Here is a 24,607-nt window from a genome sequence, read left to right on the forward strand (position 1 = left end):
GCTTGGTACACTGCCATCAAAGTCTCCAGCCAGCCCTCCTGGACTCCTTCATCCCTGGAGCTTTTTCCTCAGCAGCTGGACTTCTGACTTCAGGGAGATATTTCTGCTGTCAAAAAGAAAGTTTCAAGAAGATCTAAGTTGGAATATTGAAGTAAAATAGTTACATACCTTTAAGTAAAAACTAGAAAGTTTATATAAGTCTCAAGAAAATCCTTAAAAGAATTACCATTGTTTGTGCAACAAGAAAGCTTAGTCATAAAATCAGTAGCAACATTGCTGGCACTCTCCCATGTGGACAGAAGTCCTGCAGAATGAGCCAGGTTTGGCTTTATGTTAATTGAAATGTTTCCCCGAGAAACAGTGCTATAAATGGGGATTTAGATCTTGGACACCACACCCAAGTGTCTTTTACTAGGAATGAGTATGATTAATTATAGGAATAAGTAATGATTATTATACTTATACTAGAGGCCCAGGGCACAAAATTTGTGCACGGGTACGGTCCCTAGGCCTGGCTGGTAATTGAAGCGTGAGTGTTTGGCATGGAAGGGCAGGACCCAGCTGACCTCTGGGCCCTGGGCAGCACCTGGCCCCTGGGCCCTCACTTGCCCCCCCACCCCCACCCCGGCTGAGTCACGGCGCCCGAGTCCCTACGCAGAGATGTGGTAAGTGCGGCTAGACACCATGGGCCGGGGTGCAGCATGGGCCTCTGGGTCGCCCAGAGGCACCACACCGAAGCCAGGCGGGCAGTGTGCTCTCTCCCAGCCGGCCTCAGCAGACTGGCTCCTGCGCGAACCCACTGTGAGCCCGACCAGCCCCTGTGGTATCAGAAGCCCATTGGGGCCGGCAGCACCTCCACTGCCATCTGCTGCCAGTGCCTCACTGCTGACGCCCACCATGTTCTGCGCCTCCCCCTGGTGGTCAGCGCACATCATAGCGAGCGGTGGAACTCCCAGTCGAGCTCCTGGTCGAGGGGACAATATGCATATTAGGCTTTTGTTGTATAGGATATCTTCCATTGATTTCAGAGAGGAAAGGAGAGGGAGAGAGAGAGAGAAACCTCAATGATGAGAATCATGGATCGGCTGCCTCCTGCATGCCCCACATTGGGGATCAAGACCACACCTGGGCATGTGCCCTGACAGGGAGTCAAACCTTGATCTCCTGAGTCATAAGTCTACTTTGAACCACTGAGCCAGGCCCTCCAGGCTCTTGTTCTCATTTTAAAGGAGAGAGAATTGAAGGAGATCCAAGATGGCGGCGTAGGTAAACACCTAAACTGCTGCCTCGCACAACAATTTCAAAACTACAACTAAAAGACAAACCATCTGTCACCCAGAACCACAGGAAAGCTGGCTGAGTGGAAGTTCTACAACTAGAAGGAAAGAGCAAACAGCATTGAGGGGTGCACAAGCGCTGAAAAGCTGAGGTACGGAGACGAGGGAATCGGGCTGGTGATGGGTGACTGGGAGCGCTGCTGTTTTCAACCAGAAGGGAGATAAGCTCCCAATTACTCTGAACTCCAATTTCTGGGGAGACGCGGGGGACCCAAACTCCTACGGGGAGAAGCTGGACTGTCTGCCATGGGGTCGGAAAGTGAGAGTGGCTTGCTTGAAGGGCTGCGCGCAGGAACAATTGTTTATTGTGCTGGGGCGTGGGACATGGGGACACAGTCTGAGACGCAGAGCCGGCTTACTGGCAGCCATCGCTGTTTGCCACGCCCTAGCCTAGTCACGCCCTGAGACCCCGCCCTGCACAATCTACGAACCTACCCAAGCTCCAAGCAGCGGCTTTAGCATATGAATGGCCTGCCCTATCACAGCTTAACCTAGAAAACTTGCAGCCCGGGTCAGACAGCTCCAAAACCTCCAAACCCCAAGCAAAGAGGAGAAAACTGTAGTTCTCGCTGTAGCTCCTGCTGGGTAGCCTCAGACAGTAGCTGACCTGCACCCCATTGGAGATCCAGAAGCCAGTGTACCTAGTGGTCAGTGTGAGACACCAGATTTCAACTCCTCACATCCATAAGTGACACATTCAAGAGGCAGACTCAGTGAGCACCAAAGCCCCACTGAAACAAGTCCTGCACCATAAGCGTGTCTCCAGCGCAGCAGTTCTTCCATTATAGACACAGCAGGTCCTCACAGCCAATTGGCCTGGAGGTCAATTCCTCCCAGTGTACCAACAGCAATCAAGGCTTAACTACACCAAGACTTTGCACTCAGCCCACAAAGGGGTGTACCAAAGGCGTCCACCTCAGGTGATTGGGGAGGCTGAGCTACTGGCCCCTCTAGGTCACCTACCACACAAAGCCACTCCATCAACACAAGGAAGCAGCAAAATGCAGAGACAAAGAAACATGTCACGAATGAGAGAAATGGAGGAAAGCAAACTAATGGACGACATAGAGTTCAGAACCACATTTATAAGGTTACTCAAGAATCTTCTAAAAACCGCCGAGAAACTTGATGAGACCTCCGAGGAGCTTAGTGAGACCTTCAAGGACCTTAATGAGAATGCCAAAAAAATGGAAAAGGACCAGTCAGAAATTAAGCATACACTGTCTGAAATAAAGAATATACAGAAACTCAACTGTAGATCAACGTACTCCAAGAATCAAACCAAAGATCTGAAATATGAGGAAACAAAAAACACCCAACCAGAAAAACAAAAAGAAAAAATCCAAAAATGTGAAGATAGTGTAAGGAGCCTCTGGGACAACTTTAAATATACCAACATCCGAATTTTTGGGGTGCCAGAAGAAGAGAAAGAGCAAAATATTGAAAACCTATTAGAAGAAATAATGACAGAAAACTTTCCTTACCTGGTGAAAGAAATAGACTTACAAGTTCAGGAAGCACACAGAACCCTATACAAGAGGAATTCAAAGAGGACCACACCAAGACACATCATAATTAAAATGCCAAGGGCAAAAGACAAAGAGAGAATCTTGAAAGCAGCAAGAGAAAAACGGTTAGTTACCTACAAGGGAGCACCCATACGACTGTCAGCTGATTTCTCGGCAGAAACTATGCAGGCCAGAAGGGAGTGGCAAGAAATATTCAAAGTGATGAACAGCAAGAACCTACAACCAAGATTACTCTACCCAGCAAAGCTATCATTCAGAGTTGAAGGTCAGATAAAGAGCTTCACAGACAAGAAAAAGCTAAAGGAGTTCATCACCACCAAACCAGGATTACATGAAATGCTGAAGGGTGTTCTTTAAGAAGAGGAAGAAGAAGAAAAAGGTAAAGATAAAAATTATGAACAACAGCCAAAACTGGTTTGGCTCAGTGGATAGAGCGTCAGCCTGCGGACTGAAGGGTCCCGTGTTTGATTCCAGTTAAGGGCATGTACCTGGGTTGCGGGCACATCCCCAGTGGGAGGTGTGCAGGAGGCAGCTGATCGATGTTTCTCTCTCATCGATGTTTCTAGCTCTCTATCCTCTCCCTTCCTCTCTGTAAAATATCAATAATAATAATAAAAAAAACTTTAAAAAAATTATGAACAACAAAATGACATCAAATACATACCTACCAACAAGTGAATCTAAAAATCAAGTGAATAAAAAATCTGAAGAACAGAATGGACTGGTGAATATAATAGAATCAGGGACATAGAAAGGGAGTGGACTGACAATTCTCAGGGGGAAGGGGGTGTGAGGGGTGCGGGAAGAGACTGGACAAAAAGCTTACACCTATGGATGAAGACAGTGGTGGGGGGTAAGGGCATGGGGTGGGGTGGGGAAACAGGTGGAGGGGAGCTATGGGGGAAAAAAAGAGGAACACCTGTAAAAATCTGAACAATAAAGATTTATTTAAAAAATTAAAAAAAAAATAAAGGAGAGAGAATTAATACTCCAGAGGTCAACTTGCCCAAAACAGCCAAGTTTTGCAGTGATGGAGTCAGAAGAAGGGAGGGGGACTGTTTATAAACACACACTCATGAGGCCTGTGGGTTAATCGGTTCAGCCAGGGGGGCGGATGGACAGACACTGTCTCTGGCTCTTCAAGTGGCACTTCCTCGAGGCCAAGGCCCTCAGATTCTCCTCATGACCCCCCACCCTCCCTACCTGCCATTGGAGCTGAGGAGGGTGGAGGAAAGGAAGGGCCATCCATGGTTCAACTGGGAGGGGCGTGGGAGGGGGAGGGAAGGGTAGAGCTGGGAACACCACAGACCCCTGGTGGGAGTTAGAGGCAGTGATCTGGATGCTGATCACTCTGTCCCAGCCTCTCAAGAATGTTTCTTTCTCTGGAAGCACCACAAGCATTGCCCTAGGCTTCGGGATTTGGGGGCTGGTCTCGGCAGTTCTGTTCTGTGTGCGGGATCCCCTCTGCCCTGGAAACTGGAGTTGGGGATTGGAGTTGGACCACTTGGGCAAGCCCTTTACATTGGACCTGAGACCTTTTGTGTCACACGTGACCCGGTTCCAGGCACAGCTGATCTGTGTGTCCAAAAGGGAGCTTCATTTTCCTAGTTTTCAACACTTGCTTTCCATAATACTGTACATTCTGTTGTGTTGTTTTTTGTACTAAAAATAAAACCATTTGCTTGTTTTTAATAAGTACCTGTCATCACTGGAGGGGGAGGGGAGGGTGTCATGAAGGGATTAGGGCAGCCAGCTGGGAATGACATGCCCCCTGGATCTCAGGGTGGGAGGCTGGTCGTGAACATTCCACGTCCCTCGTGTGGAGCTCAAACTAAGGTCTGGGTTTTACAGTCAAACCCTCAAAACAGACAGCCCCCTGTCAGCAGCTGCCAGAGACACTGCCTTCCAAGGGGCTGAGAGTAGCATGGGGCCTCCTTACCCTTCCCCCACATCATTCCTCACGCTCTGGCTTCCCTCCAGTACATCCCAAAGCCACCACCTGGGCTGCCACAGTTTCCACTGTCTCCACATCGCCCTGGGGGAGGGTGCTGTCGCCTCCTGCTGTCACCCTGCTTCCTCTTCCCCCTCAGTCTGCTCCTGACACAGAAGCCAGCAGGTCCTCACCTACAGCCCCGGTGCCTCCGCCTGCACTCAGGGGATGCCAGGTTCTCACCGGCCCTCGATCCTGCAGGATGTGACCCCCTTCCATTTGGCCTCTTGCTTGTCCTGCTGCCCCTCCATTGGCTGTGCCCTCTGCCCCTCCATTGGCTGTGCCCTCTGCCCGATGCCCTTCTCCAGGCGTCCGCCTGGCTCTCCTCCATCAGTCCAGTTTCCCTCAGTGAGCCTCCTTTTGCCCCTCCCTCGCGGAGCCCCTATGTGGCTTCATTCCCATGTTTTCATGGTGCCCGTGCCCTCTAAAGGCTGCACCTCACGTCTGTCCGAGGCTGTTTCCTCCCCACACCCTTGTCCTCTCCTGGTGGAAAGCACGCTCAGCAGGATAGGGCAGATGGCTCCCTGCTGCTCTGTGAGCACCCGGCATCGCTTAGGACACAGCGGCTGCTCAGTCAGTGATACGGTTGAGTAAGATGCGCAGACAGTGGTGTTAGGTGTAAAGGCCATTGAAGGCAGACTCACTTGGAGCCGAGGGCCAGTGAGCTCTCCCAAGAGCGCTCAGGGTGGGGCCTTGGGAGCCAGTTGTTCCTTTTCTTGCAAGAAGGCAGGAGGAAGAGAATGAAAAAGGAGCAGTGTGTGTTTTCCCTCAACTACTTAAAAGCTGACGATCTCATTCCATTCTGAAAGCTATGAAATGAGACCCTTAGATCAACCCTGTGAGGCGGGTTCTGGGATTATCTGAGATTCTGTGGAGAGCACGTGGCTTTCGCCCGCCACAAGGATGGTGCTTAGTACTAAACCATCAGCTTTTAGTGCTGTGATCCGTGCACTGGTGGGCGGTGGCCTGCGAGGATCAGCCTGCTGTGGGAGCTCTGCTCATCCTGATCAGCCCAGCGGCTGTGGACCTGCCCTCTGAGCAGCTGCTACCGCTGTGGGAGGGCCGCACACTGACCACCAGGGGGCAGCTCCTGCGTTGAGCATCTGGTGGACTTGTGGTTTTGGTCATCCCGGTCACTGCCTTTATATATATATATATTAGCAATATATTATTAATGGTGTTAATATAATGCTATAGATAACATTATATTTTAGGCTAGTAAGTTTGTGGTTTTGTGAGAAATGTGGTCCTTATATTCAGAGATGATTTTTGAGGACTGTCCACCTGCACCTCCTTCCCACTTTAGCTGCTCTGTGCCTTCAGTCCCGCAAGGCACCCACAGGGAAAACATCCACAGAACTCGAGAGCTGCACAACATACTTAAAATAGTATATAATATACACTGAGTGGGCAGATTATTATCATCTCTGAATGCATAATAATCTGGCGAATCTGGCGACTCAGTGTATATCCTATATAATAAAAGGCTAATATGCAAATTGTCCTCTCGACCAGGAGTTCAACCAGAAGGCAGGCTGGCCAACCGCCCATGTCCCCTCACCTGGCCAGGCTGGCCGGACCCCACCCATGCACAAATTCATGCACCGGGCCTCTAATATATATATACTAGAGGCCTGGTGCACGAAATTCGTGCATGGGGGGGTGTCCCTCAGCCCAGCCTGCACCGTCTCCAATCTGGGACCCCTCAAGGGCTGTCTGACTGCCCATTTAGGCCTGGTGGGATCGGGCCTAAATGGGCAGTCGGACATCCCTTGCACAATCCAGGACTGCTGGCTCCCAACTGCTTGCCTGCCTGCCTTCCTGATTGCTCCTAACCGCTTCTGCCTGCCAGCCTGATCACCCCCTAACCACTCCCCTGCCAGCCTGATTGATACCTAACTGCTCCCCTGCCAGCCTGTTTGCCCCTAACTGCCCTCCCCTGCAGGCCTGGTCACCCCTAACTGCCCTCCCCTGCAGGCCTGGTCACCCCTAACCGCCCTCCCCTGCAGGCCTGGTACCCCCCAATTGCCCTCCCCTGCAGGCTTGATCACCCCCAACTGCCCTCCCTTGCAGGCCTGGTCCCTCCCAACTGCCCTCCCCTGCTGGCCATCTTGTGGTGGCCATCTTGTGTCCACATGGGGGCAGGATCTTTGATCACATGGGGGCAGCCATCTTGTGTGTTGGAGTGATGGTCAATCTGCATATTACTCTTTTATTAGATAGGATAGAGGTCTGGTGCATGGGTGGGGGCCAGCTGGTTTGCCCTGAAGGGTGTCCCGGATTAGGGTGGGGGTTCCCTTGAAGTGTGGGGTGTCCTGGGCGAGGGGCCTGTGGTGGTTTGCAGGCTGATCACACCCCCTGACGACCCAAGCAGAGGCCCTGGTATCTGGGATTTATTTATCTTCTACAATTGAAACTTTGTAGCCTGGAGCGGAGCCAAGCCTTCTGCTTGCTCCATGGCTGCAGCCATTTCTGTTGGGATTTATTTATCTTCTATAATTGAAACTTTGTAGCCTGGAGTGGAGGCCTGGGCTGGCAAGGGTAGAAAGTTTGGCTTCCTCCATTGCCGGGGAAACCCAAGCCTCCCTCCTGCTCTCTGTGGCTGCAGCCATCTTGGTTGGGTTTATTTGCATATCCACTTCTGATTGGCTTGTGGGTGTGGCTTGTGGGTGTGGCTTGTGGGTGTAGCAGAGGTATGGTCAATTTGCATATTAATCTTTTATTAGATAGGGTATACTGAGTAACCAGATTATTATGCATTCAGAGATCATAATAATCTGGCCACTCAATGTATATCTATAATAATAAATGTGTAATATGCAAATCGACCAAACGGCTGAACAGTAGAATGACTATCCAGAGGACCACACTATGATACCCACTGGCGTGAGGCCAGCCAAGGCAGGTGCCATGCAATTGGTCGGGCGGCCCGCCATAGCCTCATGATTGCCCTGCAGAGGGAGGCCCAGGCCACTGACCAGCAGGCTGCGGTAGGTGGGCAGGGCCTCTCTCTGTGAGGGAGATCCATTGTGGGACTCCCAGACTGTGAGAGGGAGCAGGCTGGGCTGAGGGACATCCCCCCGCCCCGCAGTGCATGAATTTCGTGGCCTCTAGTATTTATTAGTTTTCCTGATTTTGAAAGTAATTTAAACGTTAAGGTAACCTTGAAAAAAATGGAAAAGTACAATAAGAAAATAAACCTCACTCATAATTTTACCACTTAGTGTCACCATTAATATTTCAGTAATTTCTGTTCATAATATTACATGTATATTATATGTCATATATAGGTAAATATATAATATACATGTAATATACAGAGAATTTGAATAATATTTCAAATACTATTTTGTAGACTTTTTATCACTCAATATTATATTGTAAGCATTTTTTCATTAAAATTTTAAGGCATGATTTTTTTTATGTTAGATAGCACTTTAAATAATAAGTGTAGCAAAACTTAGTGTAGATGATTTGCTTGTTTTCAGTTTTCCATTAGCATGAAATAACATAGCAATAAATGTTTTTTGGCATTGTTGATAATTTTCTGAGATCAATTGCCTGGTCAAATTATTAGAATTAGTGTGTCCAAATATTAGAATTATTGTATCAAAAGACCAAAAGATAATGACTTTCATGGAGAAACTGATGAAAATCACAGTAACAAAGATACTATTTTCACACTGATATTGCTAATAAAATGGAGAATAAGATATGAATGAGAGGAAATAAAATGTTGCTTGAATGTGAAAAAAAATTGGAATCATTATTTTATATTTCTTGAGAGCTGTGGAAATATTGTATACGTCCCCAAAACTATATGTAATATGTACAGTTATTGATTGGAAAATTGAAAAATGAAATCTTTGCCAAACTGACAGCTTCCTCATTCAAAAAGGTATCTTATTGTTGTTTAAATCCTATTTTTAAATGATTTGATTATAAGGAAGGTTAAACATTTTTATAGGTTCAATTGCCATTTGTATTTCCTGTTCTATGAATTGTCCTTATCATTTATTATATGAATCTGGAAATTACATTTACCAGAGTATCTTTTATTAGATCAGGAATAGTTACATAAAAATAAAACCAAAGTTTCTTGGTCATCTCAAAACAATAATCTTTGAATGGAAGCATGGTGTGTCACATCACATACATAGTCAATGGATTAGATATCCTTATGTAAACATTAAGTTTATCTAAATATGATCACTTCCAGTTAATTTAGCTTACCTTTTTACTTCATTACAGTGTAAGTGCTTTCCATTCCAGCATCAAGGTGACTACTAACGTGGCAATGAAATAACCAGGTTCCAACATCTCTTGTATACATTTTTACAGTTTTATAGACCCCAGGAGGAAGGTCATAAACGTCAGAGCGATACAGTCCAGAATCCTCAACAAGGAGACAAAACATCATTAAATAGCTTTTAAAAGGTATCAGTCAGCCATTTACACATTTTACCATTTTCTCTGACTCCCCACTTCTAACAGACTTTGTTACATGACAATTGGAAAACACTATGTGCTGCTGCACGTCTCCTCTATGTACAGCTGAAGGTTTGGAGGAGGAGCAAGTCCCAGAACATTTCAGTGATAGGCCACAGGGAAAACACCTCACACTAAAAGGGTTTCTGTGTCAGTGTTGGTGTTAGATGTCTTGTCAGCATCTCCTACAGAAGAATGCTCTAGATTTCAGAAAACATCTGGTTTCACAAATCCCAAAGGTTTTAACTGAAATGTTCCTAACTAGGGATGTAATCAGAAAAACTCATGGTTATGGGACAGAAAGGAACTCACCTGGCTCCTGCAGCTCCATCTGCCTTCCAGGGACTGGGGCTGAGGGCTGAGGGCCTGTATGGTGAATTTTTCTTCCCAATAGAGAATTTGATATTTAAGAGACTACTTCCTATGTAGGCTACTTTGATTTTGAAAGATGAAGCTCAAGGTCTTGGCCCAAATGGATTAGAAAGAGAATTTAAGAGGGAGATGAGTTGTTCTCCATAATAGAATAGCAGGCATTTGGAAAATGAGGGATGTATTGGAAAGAGTAGCTCAAGATAGGGTCCAGAATAATTTGGAGAGATAAGAGATGTCAAGAGAGTCTGGAGGGGAAGAATGCAGGAAAGAAGTCCTGAGAAGGGGAGTGACAAGCAGGAGAGGCAGAAGCTCTCAGTGATGCATGGTGAAGGGGTAATTGACGATATGGGCTGTCTAATATCAAATAAGCGCTTGCCATTGCTGTGTAGTATTGGAAAAAAAGCGCCTTTATTTAACCTCAAATTTTCATTAAAAGTTTGTGACCCACAATGGCCTTGATTTTGTGGTTACTTAGGAGAATCAGAATCAAGGAGAGATGAGAAAATAGCAGCCACAGGAGGTGAGAGGTAAGGGAGATGAACAGAAGCAGGAAATGAGAGCTGGAGGCGACTAGAAGAAATGTAGGCTCGTGGAGACATTGGAAGGTACAGAGGCGGAAGGTGGAGCCATTTCCCATTGGATGCAAAGTGCAAGCTTGAGTCACTGCTATTGAGGAAGATCAATTTTGCTAAGGTGACAGTAATATTGATGACAAGATACATTTTAAGATGTAGAGCACAATATGAAATAATTTTAACTAAGAATTGACAATTGTCCAAGGCAATATGTACCTGGAGCCCTGGCACCAAGAGCAACTGTAGCCTTAGGAAACAGGAGACGACTAGCTGGCTTGTGCCAAGAAGACCAGGTTAGTAACTCCGGAGGGCTGCTCTTTGCCCCCCGAGGAGTTCCAGGGAGTAAAGCCCAGCAGCTGTATTAATGCTGGATTAATTAAATTCCTTCTCTGGATCATCTTGTGATCATCTCTGAGGAGTTCAGTTCAAGTGGCTAGAGCAGTCGTGGGCAAACTACGGCCCGCGGGCCGGATCCGGCCCGTTCGGCTGTTCTATACGGCCCGGCCCGCGGAGCCGAAAGAGCGGAGGGTTCTCTTGCTCTCCCCTCCGCTCCTTCACCAGCAGCAGTGTTAACATGGCAATGTCGGGAAACATGGCCGCAGCTCCTTCTTCTGAGTGGGAGGATTCATATCCGCCCATTCAGTAGAAGGAACAACCTCTCAATCTTCCAGAGGCTCCTTGTAATGCCCGCGGACGCGTCCCCCGACATCACCATCACCCTGGGAATGCATAGACACGTTATCGTGGTGATGTAGGGAGACACGCCCCTGGAGAGCACAGTATCAGAGCATTAGCTAAAAAGGAGACCAACAACACTGTTCCCACTGAAGTTGATGTTTTAAAGACCAAAAACTTTTCAACCCAGTCTACATTGCCATCTACATCTACGTCCCGGGCATAATTTGGAAGTTGCACTAAAGAAAATGTTTAATTTACTGTTTACACATTTTGTTCTTTTCTATTTGTTTTAGTTTTAAATTATTTTATATTTAAGTTTAATTTGAAAGGCTTTTGTACCTTTCCTTTGTTAGGCAATTTTATTTTGCCTTTGCCATCTTCAATATAAGGTATGTTATTGTGCTATGATTCCTCCATTTTTTGAAGTTTCAAATTATAATAATTAGTGTTTACATTCTTCTTGTTAAAATGTTTGAAATGAATAAAACTATTGAAATAAAAAAAAAAAGACCGTACCCTTTTATGTAATGATGTTTACTTTGAATTTATATTAGTTCATACAAACACTCCATCCATGCTTTTGTTCCGGCCCTCCGGTCCAGTTTAAGAACCCATTGTGGCCCTCGAGTCAAAAAGTTTGCCCACCCCTGGGCTAGAGTGTAGAGGTGGTGGACTAGGCTCTGTGGTATAAATAGGATCATTCTTAAGGAAGGCAGTTTTGTGAAGCGGTTAAGAGTGAGGGGTTCTGGCATGAGATCCAAGAGTTCAAATCCTACTTCTACCACTTCCTGTTTGTAGGAAAGTTATTTATCTTGTTAATCCTTTATTTTATTCCCCTATCTCATAAGGAAGTTGTTAGGGTTCAATAAGAAATCTATGCAAAATATTAAATATAACATCTGGCACATAGGCAATACTACATAAAGATTAGCTATAATTATCATTATAGAAATGTTATTATAAATTCCACTTAATCTGACCTCTGTTAATATAATCACTTATATAGATGTGGCCCCTGAAGTGTAACTCTTTGATTTCCTTTCATCTCCACACAACACTTGGCATAGCTCTAAAAACTTCAGAGGCATTTGCTGAATTAAGCTGATCTGAACTGAACATCAAATATACTGTAGAGAACTTAGCCAAATTTTAATAGCTTTTTTAAATCTAATTTTTAAAGTCCAACACAAACAATTATGAAATTAATAACAATTCTAATATCTAGGCTTTTCCTTAAAATATATGGGGAGCATAGGTGCAAGTATAGAAAGGTCATGATTGTTGGACCTGGGTGATGGGTAAAGGAGTGTATTGTATTATTCTATCTACTTTATTATATAAAATTCCCTACAATAAAAATGTTTTTAAGTCTACAAATAGTTTAACAGGAATAAATGTGTTTACTAAAGGATAGGAAAGAAAGCAACACACCAGTAAAACTTTGTGTAAATTAAGTCATGTACTCATTTAATTGATTTCTATGATAGGCCCTGAGCATTAAAGAAGCTATGAGCATAGTACATCTAAAATTCAGAAAACTTTATGTGGAACTTCTATCAGTGTGGAAAAGATGGAGTGCATTATGCCAAATGGTTAAATTAAATGTTGGAGGTGTCAAATGCATAAAACATAATTGGTCCTCAATTTTACAATGATGTTTATATAAGGGATTAGGATGGGAAATAAAGAAAATGCTTCTTAAGTAAATAAACAACCCTAAATTGGGAATGGAAAAAGGGAAGGATAAAATTGAAAATACTTATTACAAATGAGACAAATGGCCAGTCAAAAGTGTTCAGTAAAAAAACAATTAAGGAGAAGTATGACAGGTGGGGTGAAAGAAAGCAATTCACACAGAAGAAATAAAGAGATTAAAAATACATAAAATAGAAACAGATGGTAAAAATCATATAAAAAGGTACAATAAAGCCAGTTGACACCTAGTACCACATTTTTGTTTTATAAAAAATGTTGAAGGAATGACAGAAGTAGAAAGCCACTATTTGTAACCCCCACTATAAAATATGACTTGGGCAAGGGTCATCTATGGAACTTTTTAAAAAGTACAAGGTGAAAAATTATCCTATATAATAAAAGCCGAATATGTTAAGTGTCTGGTCGTCCTGTTGTCCATTCAACCAATCAAAGCGTAATATGCTAAATGATATGCTAAGGCCACTCAACCGCTCGCTATGACATACACTGACCACCAGGGGGCAGACACTCTGACTAGTAGGTTAGCTTGCTGCTGGGGTCTGGCCTATCGGGACTGAGTGAGATGGGCCGGACACACCCTGGAGCCCTCCTGCGGTCCCTCTCCAGCTGGCCAACCTCCCACAACCCTCCCTGACCCCAATAATGCACCAGTGGGGTCCCTTGGCCTAGCCTGCACCCTCTCACAATCCAGGACCCCTCGGGGGATTTTGGAGAGCTGGTTTCAGCCCGATCTCACTCAATGCAGGAGGAGTGCTGCTCAGCCAGAAGCCAGGCTCATGGCTGGAGAGCGCAGCGGTGGTGGCAGGAACCTCTCCTGCCTCCGTGGCAGTGCTAAGGATGTTTGACCTACAGCTTAGGCCCACTCCTGTCTAAGCCATCAGTTGGACATCCCCCAAGGGCTCCCAGACTGCGAGAGGGTGCAGGCCAGGTTGAGGGACCCTCCCACTGAGTGCATGAATTTCATGCACTGGGCCTCTAGTAGAAGAATAAAATACATTTAAAAAATCTCTTCATGCAATGGAGGGATAAGGACACATATGTAATACCTTAATCAATAAAGGAAAAATATTTATTAATTACAATAGAAAGATGATACTTTTAAAATAGAGAGAATAGTACACATTATCTTAATAAAGTTATCAAACTTAGTTTCACTGATATTAGAACCTATTGACAGCAGAGCCTTTTGATATGATGTATGAGAAGTACATAATATCACCTATGGAGTGTTCTTGCCAATGATGTTAAACATGGATTCTATCATGAGGAAACTATCAGATCAATAGAGAATATGGAACATTCTACATAACAACTGGCCTGGACCCTTCAAAAATGAAATTTCATGAAAAATCAAGACAAAAAAGGCAGAAGGCTTATTTTGAGTTTTAGGAAAGATATGACAACAGCAACCAAATAGTATGTATAAATGATTAGATCTTGGGTTAAAGAAAACAATTATAAAGAGCATTTTGGGAACACCTGAGTATATTTTAATGGATTGCATGTTAGACTATATTATTGAATTCATGTTAACTTTGGGGTGTGATAATGTTATTGTTGTTGGGGCAGAGATTGTCCTTATTCTTAGGATGCACATATTTTAGTATTTAGGGGTGAAGAGTCATGATGTTTGTAATTTTCTTTCAATTAGGTTCAGAAAAAAAATATAGGGATAAAGTAAATGTGGCAAAATGTATATGACTGCTCAAGATACTTTTCTTTCATGTTTTATGTCTGAGAGTTAAAAAAAAAATACATGGAATAGAAAGGGTAAAACTGCCCTATTTGGTTTGGCTCAGTGGATAGAGTGTCTGCCTGTGGACTGAAGGGTCCCAGGTTTGATTTCGGTCAAGGGCATGTACCTTGGTTGCAGGCTTGATCCTCAGCCCTGGTTGGGCATATGAGGGAAGCAACCAATCAATGTGTCTCTCTCACATCAATGTTTCTCTCTCTGTCTCTCCCTTCCACTCTCTCTAAAAATCAGTGGAAAAATATCCTTGAGGATTCACACACCCCCCCCCAAACTCCCCCCCACACACACAATGGTACAACTAAAGATGATTATCAATGTCTTATTTACTTATTGAGTAAATTCATATTAGAGTGAGAAATGCACTTCATATATTCACAAGCATTTATCAAATGTCCATGAGTTATAAAAAGCTAAATGCATAATTATTTACTTGCATCTAATATATTATATATTATATGTATTGAACATGGTTTGGTCATTTCCTTTCCAGTCCTGTTACCTTGCCAAGGAATTAAATGGAGCTTCCCAAGGTTCTTACCGTGTATTCAAAGCTGTGGCCATGAAAGTGAACTGTGTGCAGGTCAAATTCACTCCCCATGCCAATCAGATAAAAATTCACTTCATCCCCAACATGAAATCTGAGACCTTGGTTATTTCCAAACAGTCTTCCGTTAATTGCTGTAGGTAGACATAGTTTTCTTATGTTAAAAAAGGATTTGAAATAATGTATTTAAAAACAACAATAACATCTTATAGAAAATGTCATGGGGGAGTTTCAATATGGCTATAGAGTAAGTAGAACTACATTCACCTCTTCTGAGTGCCAAACCAGATTTACAGCTAAATTATAGTGCAATTAACCTGAATGACCAACTGAAGGACAGCTGTACTGGAATGTTATATCCAAGGATTTATAGAAGAAGCTATATAGAAACTGGTAAGAATGGTGGAGATGTGAAAAGAGCTGGCTCCTGCACCCACGTATGGCAGCTGAAAGCTGAAGGGATATCTGGGTTGCAAAAGACACCTCTGAGGAACATGGGGTTTTAGTCTCATGCCAGAACCCCCAACGCAGAGCACCAGTGCTGGGAGGTAGAGCCTGCCTAACATCTGGTAGTGAAAATCAGGAGGCACTCTGTCTGCAGGGAAGAGGAGGGAGTCTGCTAGAATCCCAGGTGCTCTCCTAAAGGAACAATACACAGGAGCTTGCTCCAGGACACTCACTCAGGATCTGGTAGAGGAAAGGCAACTCATTTTGCAGCATCAGCCTGGGAAGTCCACTAACTTGGTCCTCAAATACTGATGACACCACCCTGTCAAGCTTGAGTCTGGCAGAAAGGAATGTTGGCTGAACCCAACAGGGACCTTTGCTCGTTCTTTCTTTGGAGAAACTACTGGCAGACACTCAGACAGACACTGAGCTGTGAGGCTTTGGAATGGGGGCCAGTCTTTTCCTTCACCTGCAGGCTTGGCCAGCATCACTCCAAAAGGGAAACTGTTTTGTTATATCTTCCCAAGTTCTGGTGGCCCCAGACATTGCGTTGATATCCTAGGGAAGGTTGGGGTGGGGCAGAGAACACCACTCAGAGCTGGGACCTTTGAATTACATTTCCCTCAGATTCTCTGGTCCAACTTGAGTGGGTATGGCTACACAGCCAAGGGGAAACATAAAGCTCACTCCCTTCCCACAGGCTCTGCTGGTTTGACCCTCAACAAAGGACTCTCTTGATCTATTTTTCAAAGTCCCAGCGGCTCTGCCCTGCTGAACTTGCTCTTGCAGTGAGGAGAGCTGGCTACATCCAATCTGAACTGTTGGTGTACTTCTCCTTGGAAAGCTAGAATTGGAAACTCTAGCAGAGACTGAGTGGTATGGCTCTGGAGTAGGGGACCACACTCTCCCCATTATGTGCCTGAACACACTGCCCCCAAGTAGAAGACTCACTAGCCCTGTACTCCCTACCCAATTCCCCACCCTAATGAGCTTGAAAGGGGCCATGGGGTATGGCAAATTTGGGCCCACTTTACAGTCTTTCTTCAAAAGGCTCTAGAGGAAGTCCAGGAAACCTCAAGGGTGGTGGAGTAGCCAACAGTTGGATGCCAACCTCAGAGAACCTTGGACCTTTTACTGATCTGCCTCCAGCTCAGAGCTCCAGGAAGCTGACTGTTATACACAGCTTGAGCCCTCCCATGCAAACTCAAGCCCAGTAGACAGAGCCACAATCAGTGACTAGTGTGGTAGCCCAAGGCCAGTTACATACAACATCGGACATCAACCTGCCCCAGAACCCCACCCAAGTGCCCCAGAACCAACACAACCACTGGTGGGCTTCAAACATCACCCAAACCTGACCCAACTAGCCACACAAATGGCACAGCCAAAGGGAACTCCAGCAGGCACCAGAACCTGCTGGGAACAACTCCACCTTGGGTGGCAGACTTATACACAGTGAACAAGGTCTATACTTATAATCAGTCAGCCTGAGAGTTAACTCTACCCATGAATTGACCAATAGCATTGAAAACTCAACTACAACAGGAAAGGACATAAAACCCATGCAAGAAACATTTCTGGAACATCTAGATAAGGTGACCTAGAAGACCTTGCCATCAAAGCCAATAAAGCACTTATATCAGAAAGCCTTGAAAACCAGATTGGGAGTCATAGTAGATCTACTTAATACATAGAGTAAAACACAAAAAAGCAGACAAAATGGGAAGACAAAGAAATATTAAAGAACAAGAGAAATCCCCAGAAAAAGAATTAAGTGAAATGGAAACTACCGCGATAACAGATGCAGACTATAAAAGAATAATTATAAGGATACTCAAAGACTCAGGGAAAGAATGGATGATCTCAGTGAGAGCTTAAACAAAGAGATAGTGAGTATTTAAAAGCACATAAAAAAAAACATAAAAAAGTATCAGCCAGAAATGAAGAACATATTTGAAGGAATCAACAGCAGGTTAGCTGAAGCATAGGATCAAATCAGGGATTTAGAGGACAAGATAACAGTAAGGACCCAAGCAGATCAATGAAAAGAAAAACAAATTTTAAAAAATGAGGAAAGTTGAAGGGCCTCTGGGACAACATCAAGCATAACAACATCTGCATCATGGGGACACCAAAAGGAGAAGAGAGTAAGCAAGGGATCAAGAACCTGCTTCAAAGAATAATGACTGAAAAGTTCCCTAATCTGATGAAGGAAAAAGTCACAGTTTAGGAAGCACAGAGTCCCAATCAAGATGAACCCAAAGAAGCCCACACCAAAACACATCATAATTATAAAGGCAAAGGTTAAAGACAAAGAGAGAATCTTAAAGGCAGCAAGAAAAAGAGTTAGTTACCTACAAGGGAGCTCCCATAAGGCTGTCAGCTGATTTTTCAACAGAATGCTTCAGGCCAGAAGGGATTGGCATAAAGTATTCAAAGTGATGAAAAACAAGGACCTACAAACATCACTATTTCATCCAGCAAAGCTTTCATTTAAAATTGAAGGTGAAATAAAGAGCTTCTCAGACAAAAAGAAAGCTAAAGGTGTTCATTACCAACAAACAAGTATTGCAAAAAAGTGTTAAAAGGCCTTCTTTAGACCTAGCTGCCTTGGCTCAGTGGATAGAGCATTGGCCTGTGGACTGAAGGGTCCCAGGTTCAATTCTGGACAAGGGCACATGCCTGGGTTGTGGGCTTATCCCAGTGTGGGGCATGCAGGAGGCAGCCAATCAATGATTCTCTCTCATTATTAATGTTTCTCTCTCTCTCTCCCTTTCCCTTCCTCTCTGAAATCAATAAAAAATTTTTTTTAAAAAGGCCTTCTTTAAAAAGAAGAAAGAAGAAAATAAATATATAGAGAGAGGAATGTAGGAATAAAGATTAAGTAGCAATAAATAAGTACCTATCTTATATAATAGAGAGCTAATATGCTAATGGTTATGACACCCTCACACCATAACGACCGATCAGCAGGAGGCTGTGTGTGCATGTGCGGCAGGGCAGAGCCACTGCGTTGCTCCAGAGATGGGGCAGAAATGGGGAGGTGCCTGGAGGAGGTGGGACCATGCCGTGGAGGGGAGGAGGGGGGTGAGAGCCTGTAGTGCCCCCCATCACCAGTCCTTTGCCCCACTGCCCACCTGCCAGGGGAAGGCTGAGCCTCCACATTGCTCTGGAGATGGGGTGGAAGCAGGGAGGCTCCCAGAGGAAGCGGGACCAGTCTGAGGTGACTTGCAGGACCGAGGATGGGGCTTGAAGTGGCCAGAGAAGGCTGGAGGGGTTGGGGGCGGGGCCAGGCACGCTAGAGTTCTGGGTGGAGAGGTTAGGGTGTCAAGGCGGGGCAGCAGGCAGGTGGGCGGGGTGTGCACGGGTGGGCGGGGCCACATGATTTAATGCGTTGGGTCACTAGTCAATAATAACTTTAAATGTGAATGGATTAATGCTTCAACCAAAAGACCTATGGTAGCTGAATGGATAAAAAAAAAACCAATAACCCATATATATGCTATGTACAAGACACCCACCTCAGAACAAAAGATCCACACAGGATGAAAGTGAAGGGATAGAAAAAAAAATTTCATGCAAATGGAAACAAACAAACAAACAAACAAACAAACAAGTAAAGCTGGGGTAGCAATACTTATATCAGACAAAATCGACTTCAAAACAAAGCCCATAATAAAAGGCAAAGAAGAACATTAAATAAAACTAATAGGATCAACCAACAGGTGACCTTACATACATGCACCCAACATAGTCACACCTAAACATATAAAGAAATCTTGGTGGACAGTCAAGGGAGAGATTAACAATGTAGTCAAAGTTGGGAATTTGAACACCCCATTGGCATCAATGGAGAGATCTTCCAGACAAAAAACCAATAAGGCAATAGCAACCTTAAACAACACACTGGATTGGATGGATTGAATTGATATTTAGAGAATATTTTATCCCAAAGCTGCTGAATATACATTCTTTTCAAGTGCACATGGGACATTCTTTAAGATATACCACATGGTAGGATACAAGATAAATTCAACAATATTGAAAGCCTATCAAGCATCTTCTTTGACCACAATGGTATGAAACCGGAAATCAATTATAGCAAAAAACTCAAAAACACTCAAATACATGGAGGCTAAATAACATGGTATTAAACAATTAATGGGTCAACAATGAGATAAAGGAAGAAATAAAAAGTTGCTTGGAAACAAACAAAGTTGAACACAAAACAACCTAACATTTATGGGACACAGCAAAAGCAGTACTGAGAGGAAAATTCAGAGCATTACAGGCCTACCCCAAGAAACAAGAAAAATTTCAAGTAAACATTCTAATACTACACCCAAGAGAATTATAAAAAGAACAACAAACAAAGCCCAGAGTAAGTAGAAGGAAAGAAATAATAAGGTTAGAGCATAAATAAATGACATAGAGACTAAAAAATGAAACAAAAAATCAAAAGCTGGCTCTTTAAAAAGATAAACAAGATTGATGAACCTTTAATCAGACTTATCAACAAAAAATGAGAGAGGATCCAAATAAATAAAATCATAAATGAGAGAGAAGGATTGGACAATCTGGGCATCCTATATAATAAAAGGGTAATATGCAAATTGACCGAATGGTGGAACAACTGGTCGCTATGACACTCACTGACCACCAGGGGGCAGACGCTCAATGCAGGAGTTGTCCCCTGGTGGTCAGTGCACTCCCATATGGGGAGCGCCGGCTCAGCCACAAGCTGGCTGATGGCTGGTGAGCACAGTGACCTGCCTCTGCAGCAGTGCTAAGGAAGTCTGACTGATGGCTTAGGCCTGCTGCCAGCAAAAGGGCTCCTGGACTGCAAAAGGGCACCGCCCGGGCTGAGGGACAAATGTTGTGCACGGAGCTGCTAGTAGTGTATACATTTCTAGAAACATACCATCTTCCAAAACTGATTCAGGAGGAATCAGAAAATCAGAATAGACCAATTATAACTAATGAAATTAAAGTAGTAATTAAAAGAAACACCCAGCAAACAGAAGTCCTGGACTGGATGGCTTCATAGACAAATTTTAAGAAACATTCAAAAAACTAACACCTATCCTTCTCAAACTATTCCTAAAAATTCAAGAGTAGGAAGAACTTCCAATCTCATTTTATGAGGCCAGCATTACCCTAATTACAAAACCAGATAAAGACACTCGAAAGAAAGAAATTTATTGGCCAATATCCATGATGTTAAAATACTCAACAAAAGATTAATAAACCAAATCCAGCAATACATTAAAAAGATCATACACCATGACCAAGTTGGATTTATTCTGGGGATGCAAGACTGGTACAATATCTGCAAATCAATAAATGAGATATAGCATCTAACAAAATGAAGGGTGAAAATCACATGATCATATCAGTAGATGAAGAAAAAGCATTTGATACAATCAAGCATCCATTTATGATAAAAGCTATCATCAAAGTGGAAATAGAGGGAACATATGTCAACACTAGAGGCCCGATGCATGAAGATTCATGCAAGAATGGGCCTTCCTTCCCCTGGCTGCTGGCACCACCTTTGCTCCAGCACAGAGCCGCCTTTCTGCCTTCCCATGCTGCCCAGAGACCCCAAGTGGCTGGGGCGGTGCGGAACGCCTGCGTCGTTGCCATGGTGATGACGCAAGCATCCTGCCCCCAGCCGCTTGGCACCTGTGTATGCAAATTAACCCGGCATCTTTGTTGGGTTAATTTGCATACTCACTCCTGATTGGCTGGTGGGCGTTGCTAAGGTATGGTCAATTTGCATCTTTCTCTTTTATTAGTGTAGATAACAAAGGCCATATATGACAAACCCACAGCCAACACCATACTCGATGGGCAAAAACTAAAAAGAGGAACAACACAGGGATGTCTGCTTTTACCACTCTTATTCAGCATAGTTCTGGAAGTCCTAGCCACAGTGATCACTCAAGAAGAAAAATAAAAAGCATCCAAATTGGAAAGGAGAAAATAAAATTGTCATTTTTTGCAGATGACATGATACTGTGTATAGAAACACTAAGACTCCACCAACAAACTATTAGAACTGATAAATAAATTTGGTAAAGTATCCAGATACAAAATTAATATTAGAAATCAATGGCATTTTTATGTACCAATAATGAACTATCAGAAAGAGAAATTAAGAAAATCCCATTTACTATTGCAATAATAAAAATAAGTAACCTAGGAATAAATTTAACCAAGGAGGCAAAAGTCTGCACTTGGAAATTTATAGGCTACTAAATAAAGAAATTGAGGAATATACAAATAAGCGAAAGCATATATCATGTTCATAGATAGGAAGAATTAGCATCATTAAAATGTCCATACTACCCAAACCATCTATAGATTCAATGCAATTCCTATTAAAATACCAATGGCATATCTCACAGATCTAGAACAAATATTCCAAAAATTTATATGGAACCACAAAAGACCCTGAATATCTCCAGCAATCTTGAGAAAGAAGAATAAAGTTGGAGTTATCACACTACCTGATATCAAACTATACTCCAAGGCCATAGTAATCAAAACAGAATGATACTGGCATAAGAACAGGCAGATCAATGGAACAGAATAGAGAGCCCAGAAATATATCCATGCCTTTAGTATTTGAAAAAGCAGGCAAGAACATACAATGGGGGGAAGACAATGTCTTCAACAAATGGTGTTGGGCCCAGCCAGCTGGTGTAGCTCAGTGGTTGAGCATTGACTCATGATTCCTGTTCAGGGCATATGACCAGGTTTCAGCTTGATCTCCAGTAAGGAGCATAGCCAATTGATGATTCTCTCTCATCATTGATGTTTTTACCTCTCTCTCTCTCTCTCTCTCTTTTCATCTCTCTGAAATCATAAGAACATATTTATTTTTATTTTATCTATTTATTTTTAAAATATATTTTTATTGATTTCAGGGAGGAAAGGAGAGAGAGATAGAAACATCAATGATGAGAGAGAATCACTGAGCCCGCAACCCAGGCATGTGCCCTTGACTGAAATCAAATCCAGGACCCTTCAGTCCACAGGCCCATGCTCTAGCCACTGAGCCAAACCAGCTAGGGCAGTCAGAACATATTTTAAAAAATAAATGGCATTGGGAAAATTTGACAGATACATGCCAAAAATGAAACTAGATCACCAACTTACACTATACACATGAATAAACTCAAAATGAATAAAAGACTTAAATATAAGATGTGAAGCCATGAAAATCCTGGAAGAGACCATAGGCAGTAAAATTTCGGACATCTCTCAAGCAATACGTTTCCTAACATATCTCCTTGGGCAAGGGAAACAAAGGAAAAACAAACAAATGAGACTACATTAAACTAAAAATCTTTTGCATAGTAAAAGAAACCATCAACAAAATGAAAAGGCAACCTACTGAATGGGAGAACATGTTTGTCAATGATACATCTGAAAAGGGGTTAATATCTAAAATATATAAAGTATTTATACAACTCAATTATCAAGAAAATAAATAATCCAAATAAAAGTGGGCAAAGGATCTGAATAAGCAATTCTCCAAAGAGGACGTACAGATGGACCATAGCCATGTGAAAAGATGCTCAATATCACTATTCAGAGAAATGCAAGTTAAAACCACAATGAGATATCACCTCACGCCGTTCAGAATGGCCATCATTAATAAATAAAAAAACAATAAGTGCTGGCAAAGATCTGGAGAAAAGGGAACCCTTGTGCACTGTTGATGGGAATGCAGATTGATGCAGTCACTGTGGAAAACAGTATGGAGTTTCCTCAAAAATTAAAAATGGAACTGTCTTTTGACCCAATGATTCCACTTCTGGGAATACATCTGAAGAAACTTGAAACACTAATTTGAAAGAATATAGACACCCCTATATTTGTTGCAGCATTATTTATAATAGCTAAGATTTGGAAATAGCCCAAATGCCCATTGATAGATGAGTGGCTAAAATAGCTGTGATATATTTACACAATGGAATACTGCTCGGCCATAAAACAGAGGGAAAGATTACCTTTTGTGACAGCATGGATGGACCTGGAGAATATTATGCTAAATGAAATAAGCCAGTCAGAGAAAGAAAAATATCATATATCTCACTTATATGTGGAATGTAATGAACAAAATAATTTAACAAACAAAATGGAAACAGAAACATAGATACATAGACTGACAAAGGGGAGGAGGGTTGGGGGAGTAGGTGCAAAAAAAGATGAAGGGACTAACTAAACAAAACTTACCTATATAAAACACATAGACAGAGACAACAGTATGGTGATAGCCAGAGAGAAAGGGGTTGGGCAGAGGTGTAAGGGGGCAAAGAAGGGATAAATGGGGTCAGAGAGATACTTTACTTTGGGCCATGGGCTCATGATACAGTGTGCAGATGATGTTTTTTTGAGTTTTACACTTGAAACTTGTATGGTTTTGTTAATGAATGCCACCCCAATACATTTTTAAAAAAGAAAGAAAGTATCATGGATGTTTTCAGAGGCCATGAGTATTTTTAAGCAAGCTTGAGGACGCAGTTAAACATGACTAAACATCCATTTATGGCTGTGTCTAATACAAATGAGGCATTGACTTTGCTTTAACACAATTGGGTTGGAATATTTCATAACTAAAGATACTTAAATTGATGGATGGTTTAACATGTCTATGTATTTAAAGTATATTTAAAATCATCACAGGAGACTCTTAGAATGTTAGGGTTGTGTGTTCCCACTTAACTGCCTTAAGTCAAACTTCCATGATCTGTCACTGGTATGACTGAAATGCCATCTGCCTGAGGTCCCAGCTCTTCGTTTCTCTCCCTCTCTAATCCTCTATGTAGGTATGGTTTTCAAAGGATAATAGGAAGAAAATATTAAAATGTTCCTTTTCAACTTTCTATTTTGTGTTTATTTTTTTTGAAATGTTTAAAATGCATTAATACAGTGTTAGAAAGATATAATCTATAACCATACATCAATGTAGGTAGGGTTCTAACACTTTTAGCTGGTGGATAGATGTAATAGAAAAAACAAGGAGACTGCTTTAGGCCAGTGCTTCTTAAACTTTAATGTGCATCTGATCTGGGAATCTTGTTAAAATGCAGATCTAACAAAAACAAAAACAAAAGCAAACAAAACCAAACACAGAAAATAGCATGGTGATTGCCAGAAAAGGGGT

General features: G+C 42.9%; 1 protein-coding gene across 1 annotated transcript in view; it reads right to left on the bottom strand.

Moving 5' to 3' along the window:
- The window catches only part of LOC308242203 (ceruloplasmin-like), a gene marked incomplete at its 5' end in the record, with an annotated part of 69,623 nt that continues 45,016 nt past the window's right edge, over positions 1 to 24,607 (bottom strand). Inside the window, 3 exons of the mRNA XM_080656071.1 lie at positions 1 to 106; positions 9,090 to 9,252; positions 14,977 to 15,116. Of these exons, the coding sequence (XP_080512197.1) occupies positions 9,094 to 9,252; positions 14,977 to 15,116 (299 nt within the window). The 3' untranslated portion in view covers positions 1 to 106; positions 9,090 to 9,093. The remainder of the gene's footprint in view (positions 107 to 9,089; positions 9,253 to 14,976; positions 15,117 to 24,607) is intronic.

This window comes from Plecotus auritus (genome assembly GCF_963455305.1).
Source record: "Plecotus auritus genome assembly, chromosome: 2".
Lineage (NCBI taxonomy): Eukaryota > Metazoa > Chordata > Mammalia > Chiroptera > Vespertilionidae > Plecotus > Plecotus auritus.